Genomic DNA, 17,128 nt, shown 5'->3' on the forward strand with positions numbered 1-17,128 from the left:
CGTCTCCGTTGCCCGCTCATACTGCAGGATAATTTCGAGAGTTTTGTACAGCGCTGATCCCCCCTCTCACTCCCTGCACACCGTGCCCGGCTATCTTGCGCACTCCGTCCCAGCATCGCTCACTGGTAAATATATTTCAGAAAGGCAGTAGCTAAGGGCACAGGCAGGTGAGACGGGCAGCGCATGACGTCATAATATGGACCAGTACCTTTGTCAGCTGACGGGAGTGTATCGCTTGCAGGCGGTTAATGGAGTAGAGTTCCAAGACACTATATCAAACGTAGAAATTAAACGAGTGTCAGCAAGCTTGCTTCGAAGTTATTTATTTACCGTTCTGTAAAACCTTGTACAATCCATAACGTAGCCCCTTTGTGAATGCTGTTCTCTGTGCAGGATGAGTTAGTTGACGTTCATAAACAGCTGGAAATCGACTTCACTGCTGTCTTACGATGGGAACCTGCCACAAATGTGTGAGGTTGGATGGCTACCAAGAGCCACGTACCAGGGATTCTAAACGTAGCTCAAGTACTGTGCTCCCTCGTGGATTCTGTCTTCTCCGACGAAAGTGCAGGTTCTGTCACTACTCGTCCACTAGGGGCCCCGTACAGATGAGTCAATAACCAGCGAGAAAGTGTCTTTACGCATCCCTCCCCCCCAAACCAATAAATTCGAAGTGCTGTCTCCACTCAAACTGAAACAGAGCCCATGTCGGGAAGTGTGCTGTTTACTGAGTCAAGGGAGACAGGCGCAAAAGAGTGCGCCTCTGTTCATCGTATTGTACGACGGATAATGATGCCCCTCGGGGAAATGGCACCGAGCGATAGCAAGGAACAGCAGGTGGCATTAGTGTGTATTCAAAACGCAAAAGAGCTTTCATTCCGGCAGCCGTTGAGGGAAAAATGTAGAAATGCTCACGTTGAAACACACGATGTCTGTCGTCTGGGATTCGATCATGTCGGTGGCTGCCAAAAAAGGTTGATATCAGCCTTGTTCAAGGATTTTCAGCCAAGTTCATAGTTTCCAGCATTCTCACGAGAAATGATCGTAGTTCTCTGGTACTACTTCGAGTGGAAGGCTTAAACCAGAGACTTAGAAGCTAGGCAGCGCTTTCTCCCCCTAAATAGGTCAGGTGTGCACTACACGCCAGACGCTGCCACCCAGACTCTTCACCGTCCAAATAACGACATGTGCAGGAAATCATGAAATACAGCTGGAGACGACTTCAACCTACCGAGTATAGACTCGGATGTCTATCGATTCATTGCAGGGGGGATGTACAAACAGCCAGTCGTGCGAAATACCTATGAAGTTGTCTGACACATCTCTTGAGCAGCTAGCTCAGAAGCCCACAAGCAATGAAAATATCTTAGACCTTGTCGCTACGAATAGAAAGAATCTTATCGACAGCGTCAGTATGGAAACGGGGATTGGCGATCATCGTCTCATTACAACAACTGTAATTACGGACGTTAATAAATTAGTCAAGGAGAGTGTTTGTGCTAGACAGAGTAGATTTGGCGGACAGGGCGGCAGCAATCTGCAGTTGGTTGCTGATGATCGCGTGGTATACGGTAAGGTGTAGAAGTTGAGTGACTGTAGGAAAATACAAGACGACTTAGACAAAATTTCCAGTTGGTGAGGTGAATGGCAGTTAGCCCTTAATGTGCAAAAATGTAATTCAATGTGGATGAGTCGGAAGATCAAACCTACACAAATCAAAAAAGTTTTGCATCACCTCGGTTCAGAGAGTTCCGGAACCTGTACAGAAAATTGGAATAGAGAGCAACATAAACATCACTTCAGCCATTTCTATTGCTCATGAAAACAACACATTGCATGTTGTACCACCATACAGTGAGACCTTCAGATTGCTGAACACACCGGTACCTCTAATATCCAGTAGCATGTCCTCTTGCATTGATGCATGCCTGTATTCGTTGTGGCATACTGTCCACTAGTTCATCAAGACACTGTAGTTCCACATTGTCCCACTTCTCAACGGCGATTCGGTGTAGATCCCTCCGAGAAATTCGTATGTCACGTCGTCCAAAAAATAGTCATTTTAATCTATTCCAGGCATGTTCGATTGGGTTCATGTCTGTAGAACATGCTGGCCACTCTTGTCGAGCGATGTCGTTACCCTGAAAGAAGTCATTCACAAGATGTGCACGAGGGGGTGCGAATTGTCGTCCATGAAGACGGGTGCCTCGCCAATGTGGTGCCGATCTGGTTCCACTATCAGTCGGAGGATGGCATTCACGTACCGTACAGCCGTTACGGTGCCTTCCATGACCACCACCGGTGTACGTCGGCCCCACATAACGCCACCCCAAAACAGCAGGGAACCTCCACCTTGCTGCACTCGCTGGACAGTGTGTCTAAGGCGTTCAGCCTGACCGGGGTGCCTATAAACACGTCTCTGGCCATTGTCTGATTGAAGACATATGCGACACTCATCGGTGAAGAGAACGTGATGCCAATCCTGAGGGGTCCATTCGACATGTACCGCGCTGCATGGTGTCGTGGTTGCAAAAATGGACCTCGTCATGGACGTGGGGGGGGGGGGGGGGGGAGGGTGAAGTTGGGCATCATGGAGCCTATTGCCCACAGTTTGAGTCGTAACACGACGTCCTGTGGCTGCACGAAAACATGGTGGCGCTACTGCCAGGGCTCCTCTGAGACATCATCCGCAGGTAGCGGTCATCCACTGCAGTAGCAGCCCTTGGGCGGCCTGAGCGAGGCATGTCATCGACAGTTTCTGTCTCTCTGTATGTCCTCCATGTCCGAACAACGTCGTTTTGGTTCACTCTGAGACCCCTAGAGCTCTCCCTGGCACAAAGTAACAATGCGGACGCGATCGAACTGCGGTAGGGACTGTCTATTCGTGGTTGAAATACAGACAATACGAGCCGTGTACCTCCTTCCTGGTGGAATGACTGGAGCTGATCGCCTGTCGGACCATCTCCGTCTAATATGTGTTACTCGTGCATGGTTGTTTACATCTTTGGGCGGGTGACATCTCTGAACACTCAAAAGGACTGCGTCTGTGAGACAATATCCACAGTCAACATCTATCTTCAGGAGTTCTTGGATCCGGGGTGATGCAAAACTTTTTTTGATGTGTTTATAATGTTCGGTTTTGGCATTATTAGTGTCCTGCTCGACACAGTCGAGTCGTTTAAATACCTGGCCGTGAGGCTGAAAAGCGATATGAGGTGGAACAAGCATATGAGAACTGTGGTAGGGAAGGCGAATGGTCGTTTTCGGTTTATTCGGAGAATTTTGTAGGAAAGAGTATTCACTGTAGAGGAGAGCGCACACAGGACGCTGGTGCGACCTATTCTTGAGTACTGGTCGAGTGTTTGCGATCCGTAACAGGTAGGATTGAAGGAAGATAATGAAGCAGGTCAGAGGCAGGCATATAGAGTAGTTACTTATAGGTTGGAATAACACGTAAATGTTACGAAGATAAGATGCTTCGGAAACTCAATAGGCGAAGTTCTTTTCGAGGAAGACAGTTTAGAAAATTTAGAGAAACGGCATTTGAAGCTGACTGCTAAACCATTCTGCTGACGCCAACATACACTCCTGGAAATGAAAAAAAGAACACATTGACACCGGTGTGTCAGACCCACCATACTTGCTCCGGACACTGCGAGAGGGCTGTACAAGCAATGATCACACGCATGGCACAGCGGACACACCAGGAACTGCGGTGTTGGCCGTCGAATGGCGCTAGCTGCACAGCATTTGTGCACCGCCGCCGTCAGTGTCAGCCAGTTTGCCGTAGCATACGGAGCTCCATCGCAATCTTTAACACTGGTAGCACGCCGCGACAGCGTGGACGTGAACCGTATGTGCAGTTGACGGACTTTGAGCGAGGGCGTATAGTGGGCATGCGGGAGGCCGGGTGTACGTACCGCCGAATTGCTCAACACGTGGGGCGTGAGGTCTCCATAGTACATCGATGTTGTCGCCAGTGGTCGGTGGAAGGTGCACGTGCCCGTCGACCTGGGACCGGACCGCAGCGACGCACGGATGCACGCCAAGACCGTAGGATCATACGCAGTGCCGTAGGGGACCGCACCGCCACTTCCCAGCAAATTAGGACCATTCGTAACCGTCTCCATGAAACTGGGCTACGGTCCCGCACACCGTTAGGCCGTCTTCCGCTCACGCCCCGACATCGTGCAGCCCGCCTCCAGTGGTGTCGCGACAGGCGTGAATGGATGGACGAATGGAGATGTGTCGTCTTCAGCGATGAGAGTCGCTTCTGCCTTGGTGCCAATGATGGACGTATGCGTGTTTGGCGCCGTGCAGGTGAGCGCCACTATCAGGACTGCATACGACCGGGGCACACAGGGCCAACACCCGGCATCATGGTGTGGGGAGCGATCTCCTACACTGGCCGTACACCTCTGGTGATCGTCGAGGGGACACTGAATAGTGCACGGTACATCCAAACCGTCATCGAACCCATCGTTCTACCATTCCTAGACCGGCAAGGGAACTTGCTGTTCCAACAGGTCAATGCACGTCCGCATGTATCCCGTACCACCCAACGTGCTCTAGAAGGTGTAAGTCAACTACCCTGGCCAGCAGGATCTCCGGATCTATCACCCATTGAGCATGTTTGGGACTGGATGAAGCGTCGTCTCACGCGGTCTGCACGTCCAGCACGAACGCTGGCCCAACTGAGGCGCCAGGTGGAAATGGCATGGCAAGCCGTTCCACAGGACTACATCCAGCATCTCTACGATCGTCTCCATGGGAGAATAGCAGGCTGCATTGCTGCGAAAGGTGGATATACACTGTACTAGTGCCGACATTGTGCATGCTCTGTTGCCTGTGTCTATGTGCCTGTGGTTCTGTCAGTGTGATCATGTGATGTATCTGACCCCACGAATGTGTCAATAAAGTTTCCCCTTCCTGGGACAATAAATTCACGGTGTTCTTATTTCAATTTCTAGGAGTGTACATTCCACTTAAGGACCGCGAAGATAAGATACGAGAAATTAGGGCTCACTTGGAAGCATACAGACAGTCGTTTTTCCCTCGCTCTGTTTGCGATTGGAACAGGAAAGGAAATGACTAGCATTGGTAGAAGGTGCCCTCCGACACGCATCGTACAGTGGTTTGCGGAGTATCTACGTGGATGTGGATGCTGGTGGACTGAGGCATCTGTGTGAGATCCAAAGAAATGCTGCCCACAGATGGAATGATTATAGTCCTAGTGGTTAATTGCCAGAGTATTCGTAACAAAAGGACAGAGTTTCGAAGTACTCCTAAAAGATCAGTGGAGTTCACACGGTAAAATACTAGGTACAGAAAGCTGCTCAAAAAATCAGATGGGATAGTTACAGTTTTTAAGTGGTGTGTGTGACCTGACATCCTGTGAGACATTACTAAGAAACTACTTAAAACATGAAGGAAGGGAGATTAGAATTTACGTCCTGTCGACAGCACGGCCATCAGAGACGGAGGACAAGCTGGTATTAGCAAGGGAATGGAGAAGCAAATCGGCTGTTCTCTTTTCAAATGAACCATCCCGGCATTTGCCTGGAGCATTAATTATACAACCTGCTGTACCACACTTCGCTTTTGATTCACAAGTTCTTCTGCAGGGAGAAGAGTTCGTGTCTTTCTGTCCACACATCCGTCTTAGTCGCCGTGCGACTTCTGGCTCTTCCCAGAAATTAAAACCGTCCTTTAAGGGAATCGTGTTGACACCACTGTTGACATTCAGGGGGCCACGACAGAGCAGATGAGCGCACTTCCAAAGGAATCCTTCCCCGCAAATGTTCCGAGTCGTAGATTCAACTCTGGGATAAGTTCAGTGGTAGCCAAGGTAGTACTCTGAAAGAGATTAGATGAAGTTTCATGTAAGCGTACTACTTTCCTTCTAATAAGACTATTCAGCTCGTACGTGCGCCTGTAAGTGTGTGTGTGTGCGTGCGTGCGTGCGTGTGCGGGCCAGCTGACTGGCCCAGTTTTGGTGTGCGCAGAGCATAATGCGCAACCTGGTGCGGCGCTACGTGACGGTGGAGCAGCGCAAGGCGGAGAACGAGGGCGTCACCGAGGACGACGTCAACGAGATCAAGCAGGACATCTCGGCCTTCCGCTGCGAGCTCATCGAGATACTCAAGAACTCCGGCATGAACACGTCCACGGCCGCCGGCATGGGCACTGGTGAGTCGGCCTCGCTTCCTCTGATTTAGCCAGGCGAAACGTAAGAGAAACGAGCCGGAGGTTGTGAAATAAATACTGCTGAAGGAATCGTAATACCATTGCCTACGGAAGAAGGTGTGGCCCTATAAGAGCACCGATGGCCCAAACTCTCCTTCAGTGCTCAGTAGTGCTGAAAACCCTGAGAGGGTCAAAGGCCAGTAGTGCGTTTCCGGCAGCGGATGGAGTGTGGGGAACGGAAATTCATCGAACAGTGGCACATGTGTGCGAAGAGCACTGCGTGTCCGTTGCGAGGGTCAAGGCGTGTCACAAGCGATTCACTGAAGGAAGGCGTTGGCCGGTGTAGGACCACCTGGAACGTCAGCCACTGCAATGGCCAGCAGGTGGGACCTTCATTACTGAAGGCCGGCGGCTTATGGAGGCAGCCAATGCCCCGGAGGTCGGAATTGCAAAGCACGTACAGTGCCATCCGTACAGTTGTACCATTCTTCGATGAATTTCAGTTTCGCGTGGTAAGGAAACTCAGTACAGCCATTTGCTCTTCTTCGAGGCCCCGCAACTGAGTGCGGCGGTCAGTGGAGGCGTGCAGCTGCTCGGTGTGTCGTCACTGAGTGCACGCTCCCGTGCCGCTAGAGGCAAGTCTGAGGGACGCCCCTGCGCTCTTATAGGAGCCACAACATCTTCCGTAGGCAGTGATATCTTCTGTGGTTTCTATTTTAGAGCTCCTTTTTGAATGCCCCTTATACAGAGTGATACCGTGATGATGTTACACTTTCACAGCCGATGGAGAAGGGTAAATGCATCGATTCAGATAAAGGAACGTAGCACGGAAATGACCGAGTGGAAAGTTATAAGCCAAAATCTTTCTATTACCTCTGATAGTGCAATACGCGTAGCTGTACCGTTTTGCTGAGATTGTAGGGTAGGCAGTTCCGACGACCACCTAACTGTAGAGGTTGGGCTAATAACTCAGTTAATCCGATGCAGATGGCGTACTGTGATCTGACGAGAGCAATCCTGGTATACAGTGTATGTAGTGTTATAGACTGCAGTCTGTCTTTACAGGTTGAAATACTAACGTCGATCAGGGCGAACCTGCCCGGTGACTGAACTTGCAGACACGATTTTTATGTATAGGTAAGCGAATGGAAACAACAGACAAGCGAAACTGTTATACATAATTCGCCTACAAGGCATTCGCCTCACACCATATTCTGAGACTGTTCCGACGATTAAGTAAAACAGAGCAGTCGGTACCACAGTACAACGCTGGAGATGGCCGACCGAGTACACGGAATTGTGGGAGCGGATGAGGTGCCTGCAATCAGCACTCGATCACGTGCACGTGAAACGAATGTCTCTCTGAGCCTCTTGCGGCAAGTGTTACGGGAATTGCAGCTACACGCCCCCCGTGCACAGTAAATGTACGCTTTGAGTCCCGATGACTTCCGATCTCATGTCTTGTCCAGCCAGTGATTCTTGCAGGACCTTACAGCCGATCTTCATTTCTCTGCGTATGCGCTTTTCACGGATGAAGCCCGTTTCACCGGAGACGGAATGCTAAGAAGTGGAATAGTCCTGTTTGGGCCGACGAGAGTCTGTTCAGTATAGTCGTGAAGAGCCAGCAGTACAGGTTATCACTGAATGTGTTGACAGGCATAGTCAGTGATCGTGTACTAGTCGCTTTGGTTCTTCCTGCGCACTTAAATGCACAAGCGTACCCAGTGTTCATCAGATATATACTACCCGGGTTCCTGGAATATATCCCACTCGTTACTCGTCAACGGATGTGGATCCAACACGGTGCAGCCCCACCTCGTTTCGTGTATACCTGGATCAGACATTCCCTGAAAAGTGGATGAGTAAAGGAGGTCCTGTTTCCAGCCAAAATGTTCACCTGATCTCATCCTAGTCGATTTCTTCTTGTGGACCCACGCGAAAAGTCTTCCGAACGGCACCCTCGTCGAAACTGTCGAGACTGTAAAGAGAGAAGTATCGCTGTCAGCGACACTTCAGACGACAGTGGGGCATCGGATCGGTTACGACGGAACCTCGCACGACTATGCCACACCTCCTTTGACGCAGGGGGACGCCATTTTGAACTAGTGTCGTAAGTGTAGCACCTTGCGAAACTTGTGCAGGTAAATAGAATTCATTTTTGCTGTAATGTAGACTTAGAATTTTCGGTCTCTGTGACATCAAGCCGGCCGCGGTGGTCTCGCGGTTCCAGGCGCGCAGTCCGGAACCGTGCGACTGCTACGATCGCAGGTTCGAATCCTGCCTCGGGCATGGATTTGTGTGATGTCCTTAGGTTGGTTAGGTTTAAGTAGTTCTAAGTTCTAGGGGACTGATGACCGCAGCAGTTGAGTCTCATAGTGCTTAGAGCCATTTGAACAATTTTTTGTGACATCAAGTTACGCGCGCCGTTGCTAGTCCGTCAACAGGGGAAGTAGCCTGAGGGTATTGGAGCGCGTTCAGCGGCAACTCTGAAGGCGATGTCGAAGTTTCCGAAGTTGGGTCCCTCAGTCTCAGCTCTGTGAGAGGCTGAGGTGGAAGTTTTCGCCCGTGCCCTCCGACTCGGTCGTTAGCGGACTCGAATCGGCTGCACCGTACGAATACATTTATCCTTCTCCGTCGTCCCAGAGGTTTGTGACATCGCAGAATCTCTCTCTCGAAATGCAGAAATAAGTAGAGTGAGTGTAGAAATGTAGTCGTGGAGGCGGCGACCTACTCTAGTGCGCGCGGCCGCTTCGCAGGCTCGGGCGGCAAGAAGAACCGGCAGAAGGAGCGCCGCCTGATGAAGGGCTTTAACATCGCGCCGGCGCCACAGACGTCGGGCGCGCCGCTCGGCTCGGTGGCGGAGCTGATGGCCAGCCTGGCGCACCACCAGTCGGTGGCGGCGGCGGCCGCGGCGGCGGGGGCGGCGCCGGGGGCAGGCGCGGGGGCGGCGCACGGCCACGGCCACGAGCACGCGCTGCCCGCGCACCTGCACGACCTCTTCGGCTCGACCACGTCGGCCATCTTCGCCGGCTCGACGCCCAAGAAGTCGCCGCACCACAGCGCCGCCGGGCTGCTCTCGCCCGGCCTGTCCGCCACCTCCGCGGACGCCCACAACGGAGACCACCACCGCGTGCTGGCACGCTTCGCGCCCAGGTAGCCTAGCCGCCCAGGTAGCCTAGCGGTCCAGGTAGCCTAGCTGCCCAGGTAGCCAGCCGCCTGCCTCCGCGCTCTGCCTCGGCTCCGCACATGCACTTGATAAGAAATATAGGCGCCAGCAGCTCAAATGTAAAAGAAAAATAGTACATTACAATAATATTATTTCCACAAAAAAGTATATTTGGGGTGAATGTTAGACTGATTGCATTCGCGAGATTTATTTTCTTATTTTCTAGTATAGGATAGAGGGAAAAAAGGGGGTACAGGTCAGTCTGCCTAGGTAGCCTAGCCACCCAAGTAGCCTAGCCACCCACGTAGCCTAGCCTCCCAGGTAGCCTAGCCGCCCAGGTAGCCTAGCCGCACAGGTAGACTAGCCGCCCAGGTAGCCTAGCCGCCCAGGTAGCCTAGCCATCCAGGTAGCCAGGCGCCCAGGTAGCCTAGCTGCCCAGGTAGCCTAGCCACCCATGTAGCCCAGCTGCCCAGGTAGCTTAGCTGCCCAAGTAGCCTAGCCGCCCAAGTAACCTAGCCGCCCAGGTAGCCTAGCCACCCAGGTAGCCTAGCCGCCCAGGTAGCCTAGTCGCCCAGGTAGCCTAGCCACCCAGGTAGCCTAGCCATCCAGGTAGCCAGGCGCCCAGGTAGCCTAGGCGCCCAGGTAGCCTAGCCACCCATGTAGCCCAGCTGCCCAGGTAGCCTATCTGCCCAGGTAGCCTAGTAGCCCAAGTAACCTAGCCGCCCAGGTAGCCTAGCCGTCCAGGTAGCGTAGCCACCCAGGTAGCCCAGCCGCCCAGGTACCTACACGCCCAGGTAGCCTAGCAGCCCAGGTAGCCTAGCCCCCCAGGTAGCCTAGCCACCCAGGTAGCCTAGCCGCCCAGGTAGCCTAGCTGCCCAGGTAGCCTAGCCGCCCAGGTAGCCTAGCCGCCCAGGTAGCCTAGCTACCCTGTTAGCCTAGCTACCCAAGTAGCCTAGCCGCCCAGGTAGCCTAGCCGCCCAGGTAGCCTAGCTACCCTGTTAGCCTAGCTACCCAAGTAGCCTAGCCACCCAGGTAGCCTAGCCGCCCAGGTAGCCTTGCAGCCCAGCCTAGCCACCCAGGTAGCCTAGCCGCCCAGGTAGCCTAGCTGCCCAGGTAGCCTAGCTACCCTGTTAGCCTAGCTACCCAAGTAGCCTAGCCGCCCAGGTAGCCTAGCCGCCCAGGTAGCCTAGCCGCCCAGGTAGCCTAGCTACTCTGTTAGCCTAGCTACCCAAGTAGCCTAGCCACCCAGGTAGCCTAGCCGCCCAGGTAGCCTTGCAGCCCAGCCTATCCGCACAGGTAGCCTAGCTGCCCAGGTAGCCTAGCCGCCCAGGTAGCCTTGCGGCCCAGCCTAGCCGCCCAGGTAGCCTAGCCACCCAGGTAGCCAGCCGCCTGCCTTCGCGCACTGCCTCGGCTCCGCACACGCACTTGATAAGAAATATAGGCGCCAGCAGCTCAAATGTAAATATAGTACATTACAATAATATTATTTCCACAAAAAAGTATATATGGGGTGAATGTTAGACTGATTGCATTCGCGAGATTTATTTTCTTATTTTCTAGTATAGGATAGAGGGAAAAAAGGGGGTACAGGTCAGTCTGCCTAGGTAGCCTAGCCACCGACGTAGCCTAGCCACCCACGTAGCCTAGCCGCCCAGGTAGCCTAGCCGCCCAGGTAGCCTAGCCACCCATGTAGCCCAGCCGCCCAGGTAGCCTAGCTGCCCAGGTAGCCTAGCCGCCCAAGTAACCTAGCCGCCCAGGTAGCCTAGCCGTCCAGGTAGCCTAACCACCCAGGTAGCCAAGCCGCCCAGAAACCTAGATGTCCAGGTAGCCTAGAAGCACAGGTAGCCTAGCCGCCCAGGTACCTAGACACCCAGGTAGCCTAGCCGCCCAGGTAGCCTAGCTGCCCAGGTAGCCTAGCCGCCCAGGTAGCCTAGCTACCCTGTTAGCCTAGCTACCCAAGTAGCCTAGCCACCCAGGTAGCCTAGCCGCCCAGGTAGCCTAGCTGCCCAGGTAGCCTAGCCGCCCAGGTAGCCTAGCTACCCTGTTAGCCTAGCTACCCAAGTAGCCTAGCCACCCAGGTAGCCTAGCCGCCCAGGTAGCCTTGCAGCCCAGCCTAGCCGCCCAGGTAGCCTAGCCGCCCAGGTAGCTTAGCCGCCCAGGTAGCCTAGCTACCCTGTTAGCCTAGCTACCCAAGTAGCCTAGCCACCCAGGTAGCCTAGCTGCCCAGGTAGCCTTGCAGCCCAGCCTAGCCACCCAGGTAGCCTAGCTACCCTGTTAGCCTAGCTACCCAAGTAGCCTAGCCGCCCAGGTAGCCTAGCCGCCCAGGTAGCCTAGTTACCCTGTTAGCCTAGCTACCCAAGTAGCCTAGCCACCCAGGTAGCCTAGCCACCCAGGTAGCCTTGCAGCCCAGCCTAGCCGCCCAGGTAGCCTAGCCGCCCAGGTAGCCTAGCCGCCCAGGTAGCCTAGCTACCCTGTTAGCCTAGCTACCCAAGTAGCCTAGCCACCCAGGTAGCCTAGCCGCCCAGGTAGCCTTGCAGCCCAGCCTAGCCACCCAGGTAGCCTAGCCGCCCAGGTAGCCTAGCCGCCCAGGTAGCCTAGCTACCCTGTTAGCCTAGCTACCCAAGTAGCCTAGCCGCCCAGGTAGCCTAGCCGCCCAGGTAGCCTAGCCGCCCAGGTAGCCTAGCTACTCTGTTAGCCTAGCTACCCAAGTAGCCTAGCCACCCAGGTAGCCTAGCCGCCCAGGTAGCCTTGCAGCCCAGCCTATCCGCACAGGTAGCCTAGCTGCCCAGGTAGCCTAGCCGCCCAGGTAGCCTTGCGGCCCAGCCTAGCCGCCCAGGTAGCCTAGCCACCCAGGTAGCCAGCCGCCTGCCTTCGCGCACTGCCTCGGCTCCGCACACGCACTTGATAAGAAATATAGGCGCCAGCAGCTCAAATGTAAATATAGTACATTACAATAATATTATTTCCACAAAAAAGTATATATGGGGTGAATGTTAGACTGATTGCATTCGCGAGATTTATTTTCTTATTTTCTAGTATAGGATAGAGGGAAAAAAGGGGGTACAGGTCAGTCTGCCTAGGTAGCCTAGCCACCGACGTAGCCTAGCCACCCACGTAGCCTAGCCGCCCAGGTAGCCTAGCCGCCCAGGTAGCCTAGCCACCCATGTAGCCCAGCCGCCCAGGTAGCCTAGCTGCCCAGGTAGCCTAGCCGCCCAAGTAACCTAGCCGCCCAGGTAGCCTAGCCGTCCAGGTAGCCTAACCACCCAGGTAGCCAAGCCGCCCAGAAACCTAGATGTCCAGGTAGCCTAGAAGCACAGGTAGCCTAGCCGCCCAGGTACCTAGACACCCAGGTAGCCTAGCCGCCCAGGTAGCCTAGCTGCCCAGGTAGCCTAGCCGCCCAGGTAGCCTAGCTACCCTGTTAGCCTAGCTACCCAAGTAGCCTAGCCACCCAGGTAGCCTAGCCGCCCAGGTAGCCTAGCTGCCCAGGTAGCCTAGCCGCCCAGGTAGCCTAGCTACCCTGTTAGCCTAGCTACCCAAGTAGCCTAGCCACCCAGGTAGCCTAGCCGCCCAGGTAGCCTTGCAGCCCAGCCTAGCCGCCCAGGTAGCCTAGCCGCCCAGGTAGCTTAGCCGCCCAGGTAGCCTAGCTACCCTGTTAGCCTAGCTACCCAAGTAGCCTAGCCACCCAGGTAGCCTAGCTGCCCAGGTAGCCTTGCAGCCCAGCCTAGCCACCCAGGTAGCCTAGCCGCCCAGGTAGCCTAGCCGCCCAGGTAGCCTAGCTACCCTGATAGCCTAGCTACCCAAGTAGCCTAGCCGCCAAGGTAGCCTAGCCGCCCAGGTAGCGTAGCCGCCCAGGTAGCCTAGCTACTCTGTTAGCCTAGCTACCCAAGTAGCCTAGCCACCCAGGTAGCCTAGCCGCCCAGGTAGCCTTGCAGCCCAGCCTAGCCGCACAGGTAGCCTAGCTGCCCAGGTAGCCTAGCTGCCCAGGTAGCCTTGCAGCCCAGCCTAGCCGCCCAGGTAGCCTAGCCACCCAGGTAGCCAGCCGCCTGCCTTCGCACACTGCCTCGGCTCCGCACATGCACTTGATAAGAAATATAGGCGCCAGCAGCTCAAATGTAAATATAGTACATTACAATAATATTATTTCCACAAAAAAGTATATTTGGGGTGAATGTTAGACTGATTGCATTCGCGAGATTTATTTTCTTATTTTCTAGTATAGGATAGAGGGAAAAAAGGGGGTACAGGTCAGTCTGCCTAGGTAGCCTAGCCACCGACGTAGCCTAGCCACCCACGTAGCCTAGCCGCCCAGGTAGCCTAGCCGCCCAGGTAGCCTAGCCATCCAGGTAGCCAGGCGCCCAGGTAGCCTAGGCGCCCAGGTAGCCTAGCCACCCATGTAGCCCAGCCGCCCAGGTAGCCTAGCTGCCCAGGTAGCCTAGCCGCCCAAGTAACCTAGCCGCCCAGGTAGCCTAGCCGTCCAGGTAGCCTAGCCACCCAGGTAGCCAAGCCGCCCAGGTACCTAGACGCCCAGGTAGCCTAGAAGCCCAGGTAGCCTAGCCGCCCAGGTAGCCTAGCCACCCAGGTAGCCTAGCCGCCCAGGTAGCCTAGCTGCCCAGGTAGCCTAGCTGCCCAGGTAGCCTAGCTACCCTGTTAGCCTAGCTACCCAAGTAGCCTAGCCACCCAGGTAGCCTAGCCGCCCAGGTAGCCTTGCAGCCCAGCCTAGCCGCACAGGTAGCCTAGCAGCCCAGGTAGCCTAGCCACCCAGGTAGCCTAGCCACCCAGGTAGCCTAGCCGCCCAGGTAGCCTAGCTGCCCAGGTAGCCTAGCCGCCCAGGTAGCCTAGCTACCCTGTTAGCCTAGCTACCCAAGTAGCCTAGCCACCCAGGTAGCCTAGCTGCCCAGGTAGCCTTGCAGCCCAGCCTAGCCACCCAGGTAGCCTAGCCGCCCAGGTAGCCTAGCCGCCCAGGTAGCCTAGCTACCCTGATAGCCTAGCTACCCAAGTAGCCTAGCCGCCCAGGTAGCCTAGCCGCCCAGGTAGCCTAGCTGCCCAGGTAGCCTAGCTACCCTGTTAGCCTAGCTACCCAAGTAGCCTAGCCGCCCAGGTAGCCTAGCCGCCCAGGTAGCCTTGCAGCCCAGCCTAGCCGCCCAGGTAGCCTAGCCGCCCAGGTAGCCTAGCCGCCCAGGTAGCCTAGCTACCCTGTTAGCCTGGCTACCCAAGTAGCCTAGCTGCCCAGGTAGCCTAGCCGCCCAGGTAGCCTTGCAGCCCAGCCTAGCCGCCCAGTTAGCCTAGCCGCCCAGGTAGCCTAGCCGCCCAGGTAGCCTAGCTACTCTGTTAGCCTAGCTACCCAAGTAGCCTAGCCACCCAGGTAGCCTAGCCGCCCAGGTAGCCTTGCAGCTCAGCCTAGCCGCCCAGGTACCCTACTTGCCCAGGTAGCCTAGCTGCCCAGGTAGCCTTGCTACCCTGTTAGCCTAGCTACCCAAGTAGCCTAGCCGCCCAGGTAGCCTAGCCGCCCAGGTAGCCTTGCAGTCCAGCCTAGCCGCCCAGGTAGCCTAGCCGCCCAGGTAGCCTACCTACCCTGTTAGCCTAGCTACCCAAGTAGCCTAGCCGTCCAGGTAGCCTAGCCGCCCAGGTAGCCTTGCAGCCCAGCCTAGCTGCCCAGGTAGCCTAGCCGCCCAGGTAGCCTAGCCGGCCAGGTAGCCTAGCTACCCTGTTAGCTTAGCTACCCAAGTAGCCTAGCCGCCCAGGTAGCCTAGCCGCCCAGGTAGCCTTGCAGCCCAGCCTAGCCGCCCAGGTAGCCTAGCCGCTCAGGTAGCCTAGCCGCCCTGGTAGCCTAGCCGCCCAGGTAGCCTAGCTACCCTGTTAACCTAGCTACCCAAGTAGCCTAGCCGCCCAGGTAGCCTAGCCGCCCAGGTAGCCTTGCAGCCCAGCCTAGCCGCCCAGGTAGCCTAGCCGCCCAGGTAGGCTAGCCGCCCAGGTAGCCTTGCAGCCCAGCCTAGCCGCCCAGGTAGCCTAGCCGCCCAGGTAGCCTGCCGCCTGCCTTCGCCCACTGCCTCGGCTCCGCACATGCAGTTGATAAGAAATATAGGCGCCAGCAGCTCAAATGTGAATATAGTACATTACAATAATATTATTTCCACAAAAAAGTATATTTGGGGTGAATGTTAGACTGATTGCATTCGCGAGATTTATTTTCTTATTTTCTAGTATAGGACAGAGGGAAGAAGGGAGTATCAGGTCAGTCTGCAATTACAGGCCTGATAAGAGTTAAATCCAGGAAGTCAAGTTTCCACTGATGGCTCAGGTCAACGCCAAACACCGTCGCTGGACGCCTACGGAAGGTGCCGATTTTTTGACTCGACGAGGAAATTGGTAGCGGGGCGCGCGGCAGACTCGCATGTCTGATTAACAATCTTCTACCGCATTCAAACTACATACTTCGTACAACGAGGCCGTTCCCACGCATCGGAAAAGGCGAAGGACTCTACTGTTTGCGCAACAGAAATGAGTGTCTGAGTCTGTGAGATGAGAGCTGAGAGAAACAGCACTCACTAACAGCATCATAAAGTACGAACATGTGAGCAGCGCTCCGAGTGAGAGAACGAGGCTCGTCGCAGCTCACCCCAGAATGGTTACGAGCGGCACGGACCTGGCTGCGCAGCGGTTTCGACGAGGGAAACTTCGGATTTTAAAGGGTGTGGCGGCGCAGTATTTCGCCCTGTCTACACTCGTCCGCCAACCTACCGCCATTTTACAGACATTGGACAATCTGACATTGGGCTCTTCTCCTCCGTGCTGCCTCTGGCCAATCACCTTCTCCTTTCCCACTCTCTGCATAGGGACGTTCCCTAACACTCTAACAAACTCCAAGTTTCGTGGCAACAGCGTTCACCAGAAAGCTAAATTGCGCTACCGTTCCCAACATGGATAGAGAAAACAGCGTTTTTCGTCACTTGCCTTCACGCTAAAGCAGGAGACTTCCCTCTCGTTTTTCTCGTCTACAATCTCACCGTAGCCTCTACGACTCCACTGACGTCGCTGTTTTAGGCAGCAAACATCAAGCTAGCTGCTTCGCTAAAGAGGGTGCCATCTACCGTGTCACGTTACAGTTGCGTTTAGGTCGTTTTTGAAGTTACCAGTTAACTCTCTGAACTACTCCCTGTGACAAACGCCCGGAGCGTTTGCTGTTCGCAGCCCTGCACCGTTACTGCTTACCTCTTGCAACCTCAGCGCTGTATGATTGCTCTCTCTCTGGTGTCCGTTTTCCTAGCCTGGAGTCCGTTCATTGGTTTCCAGCTCCTCAAACTTACCAATGCGTAAGTCAAGAAATCGTCCGTACACGAAAATTCCATCACTTATATTTTCATCATATACTACACTTCCAGCAGCAGATGTAGACTCTGACCACAATTTATTGTTGATGAATTGTACATTAAAACTGAAGACATTGGAAAAAGATAGGAAATCGAGGAAATGGGACTTAAATAAATTGAAAGAACCAGTGGTTGCTGAAAGTTTCAGAGCCTTAGGCAACAGTTAACAAGACTGGGGGAAAGGAATAAGTACAAGACGAATTGGTAGCCTCAAGATATGAAACAGTGAAGGCAGTAGAGGATCAAATACGTAAAAAAGAGAAGGCCTAGTATATATCCTTGGATAACACAAGAGAGATTGAATTAATTTATAAAAAGAGAAAAATAAAAATGCGGCAAATGAACGAGGCCAAAGGGAGTATAAACTTTTAAAAAATGATTTCACTAGCAAGACTACAGATACCACCTA

At 54.3% G+C, this 17,128-nt stretch overlaps 1 protein-coding gene across 1 annotated transcript in view; it reads left to right on the plus strand.

Annotated features, from left to right (window-relative positions):
- LOC126354208 (transient receptor potential-gamma protein) overlaps window positions 1-17,128 on the plus strand; it is an 847,751-nt gene that overhangs the window by 702,987 nt on the left and 127,636 nt on the right. Inside the window, exons 17-19 of the mRNA XM_050003666.1 lie at window positions 6,006-6,189; window positions 8,943-9,079; window positions 9,155-9,339. Coding sequence (XP_049859623.1) covers window positions 6,006-6,189; window positions 8,943-9,079; window positions 9,155-9,339 — 506 coding nt within the window. The remainder of the gene's footprint in view (window positions 1-6,005; window positions 6,190-8,942; window positions 9,080-9,154; window positions 9,340-17,128) is intronic.

Source organism: Schistocerca gregaria, chromosome 3, assembly GCF_023897955.1.
Source record: "Schistocerca gregaria isolate iqSchGreg1 chromosome 3, iqSchGreg1.2, whole genome shotgun sequence".
NCBI classification, from domain to species: domain Eukaryota; kingdom Metazoa; phylum Arthropoda; class Insecta; order Orthoptera; family Acrididae; genus Schistocerca; species Schistocerca gregaria.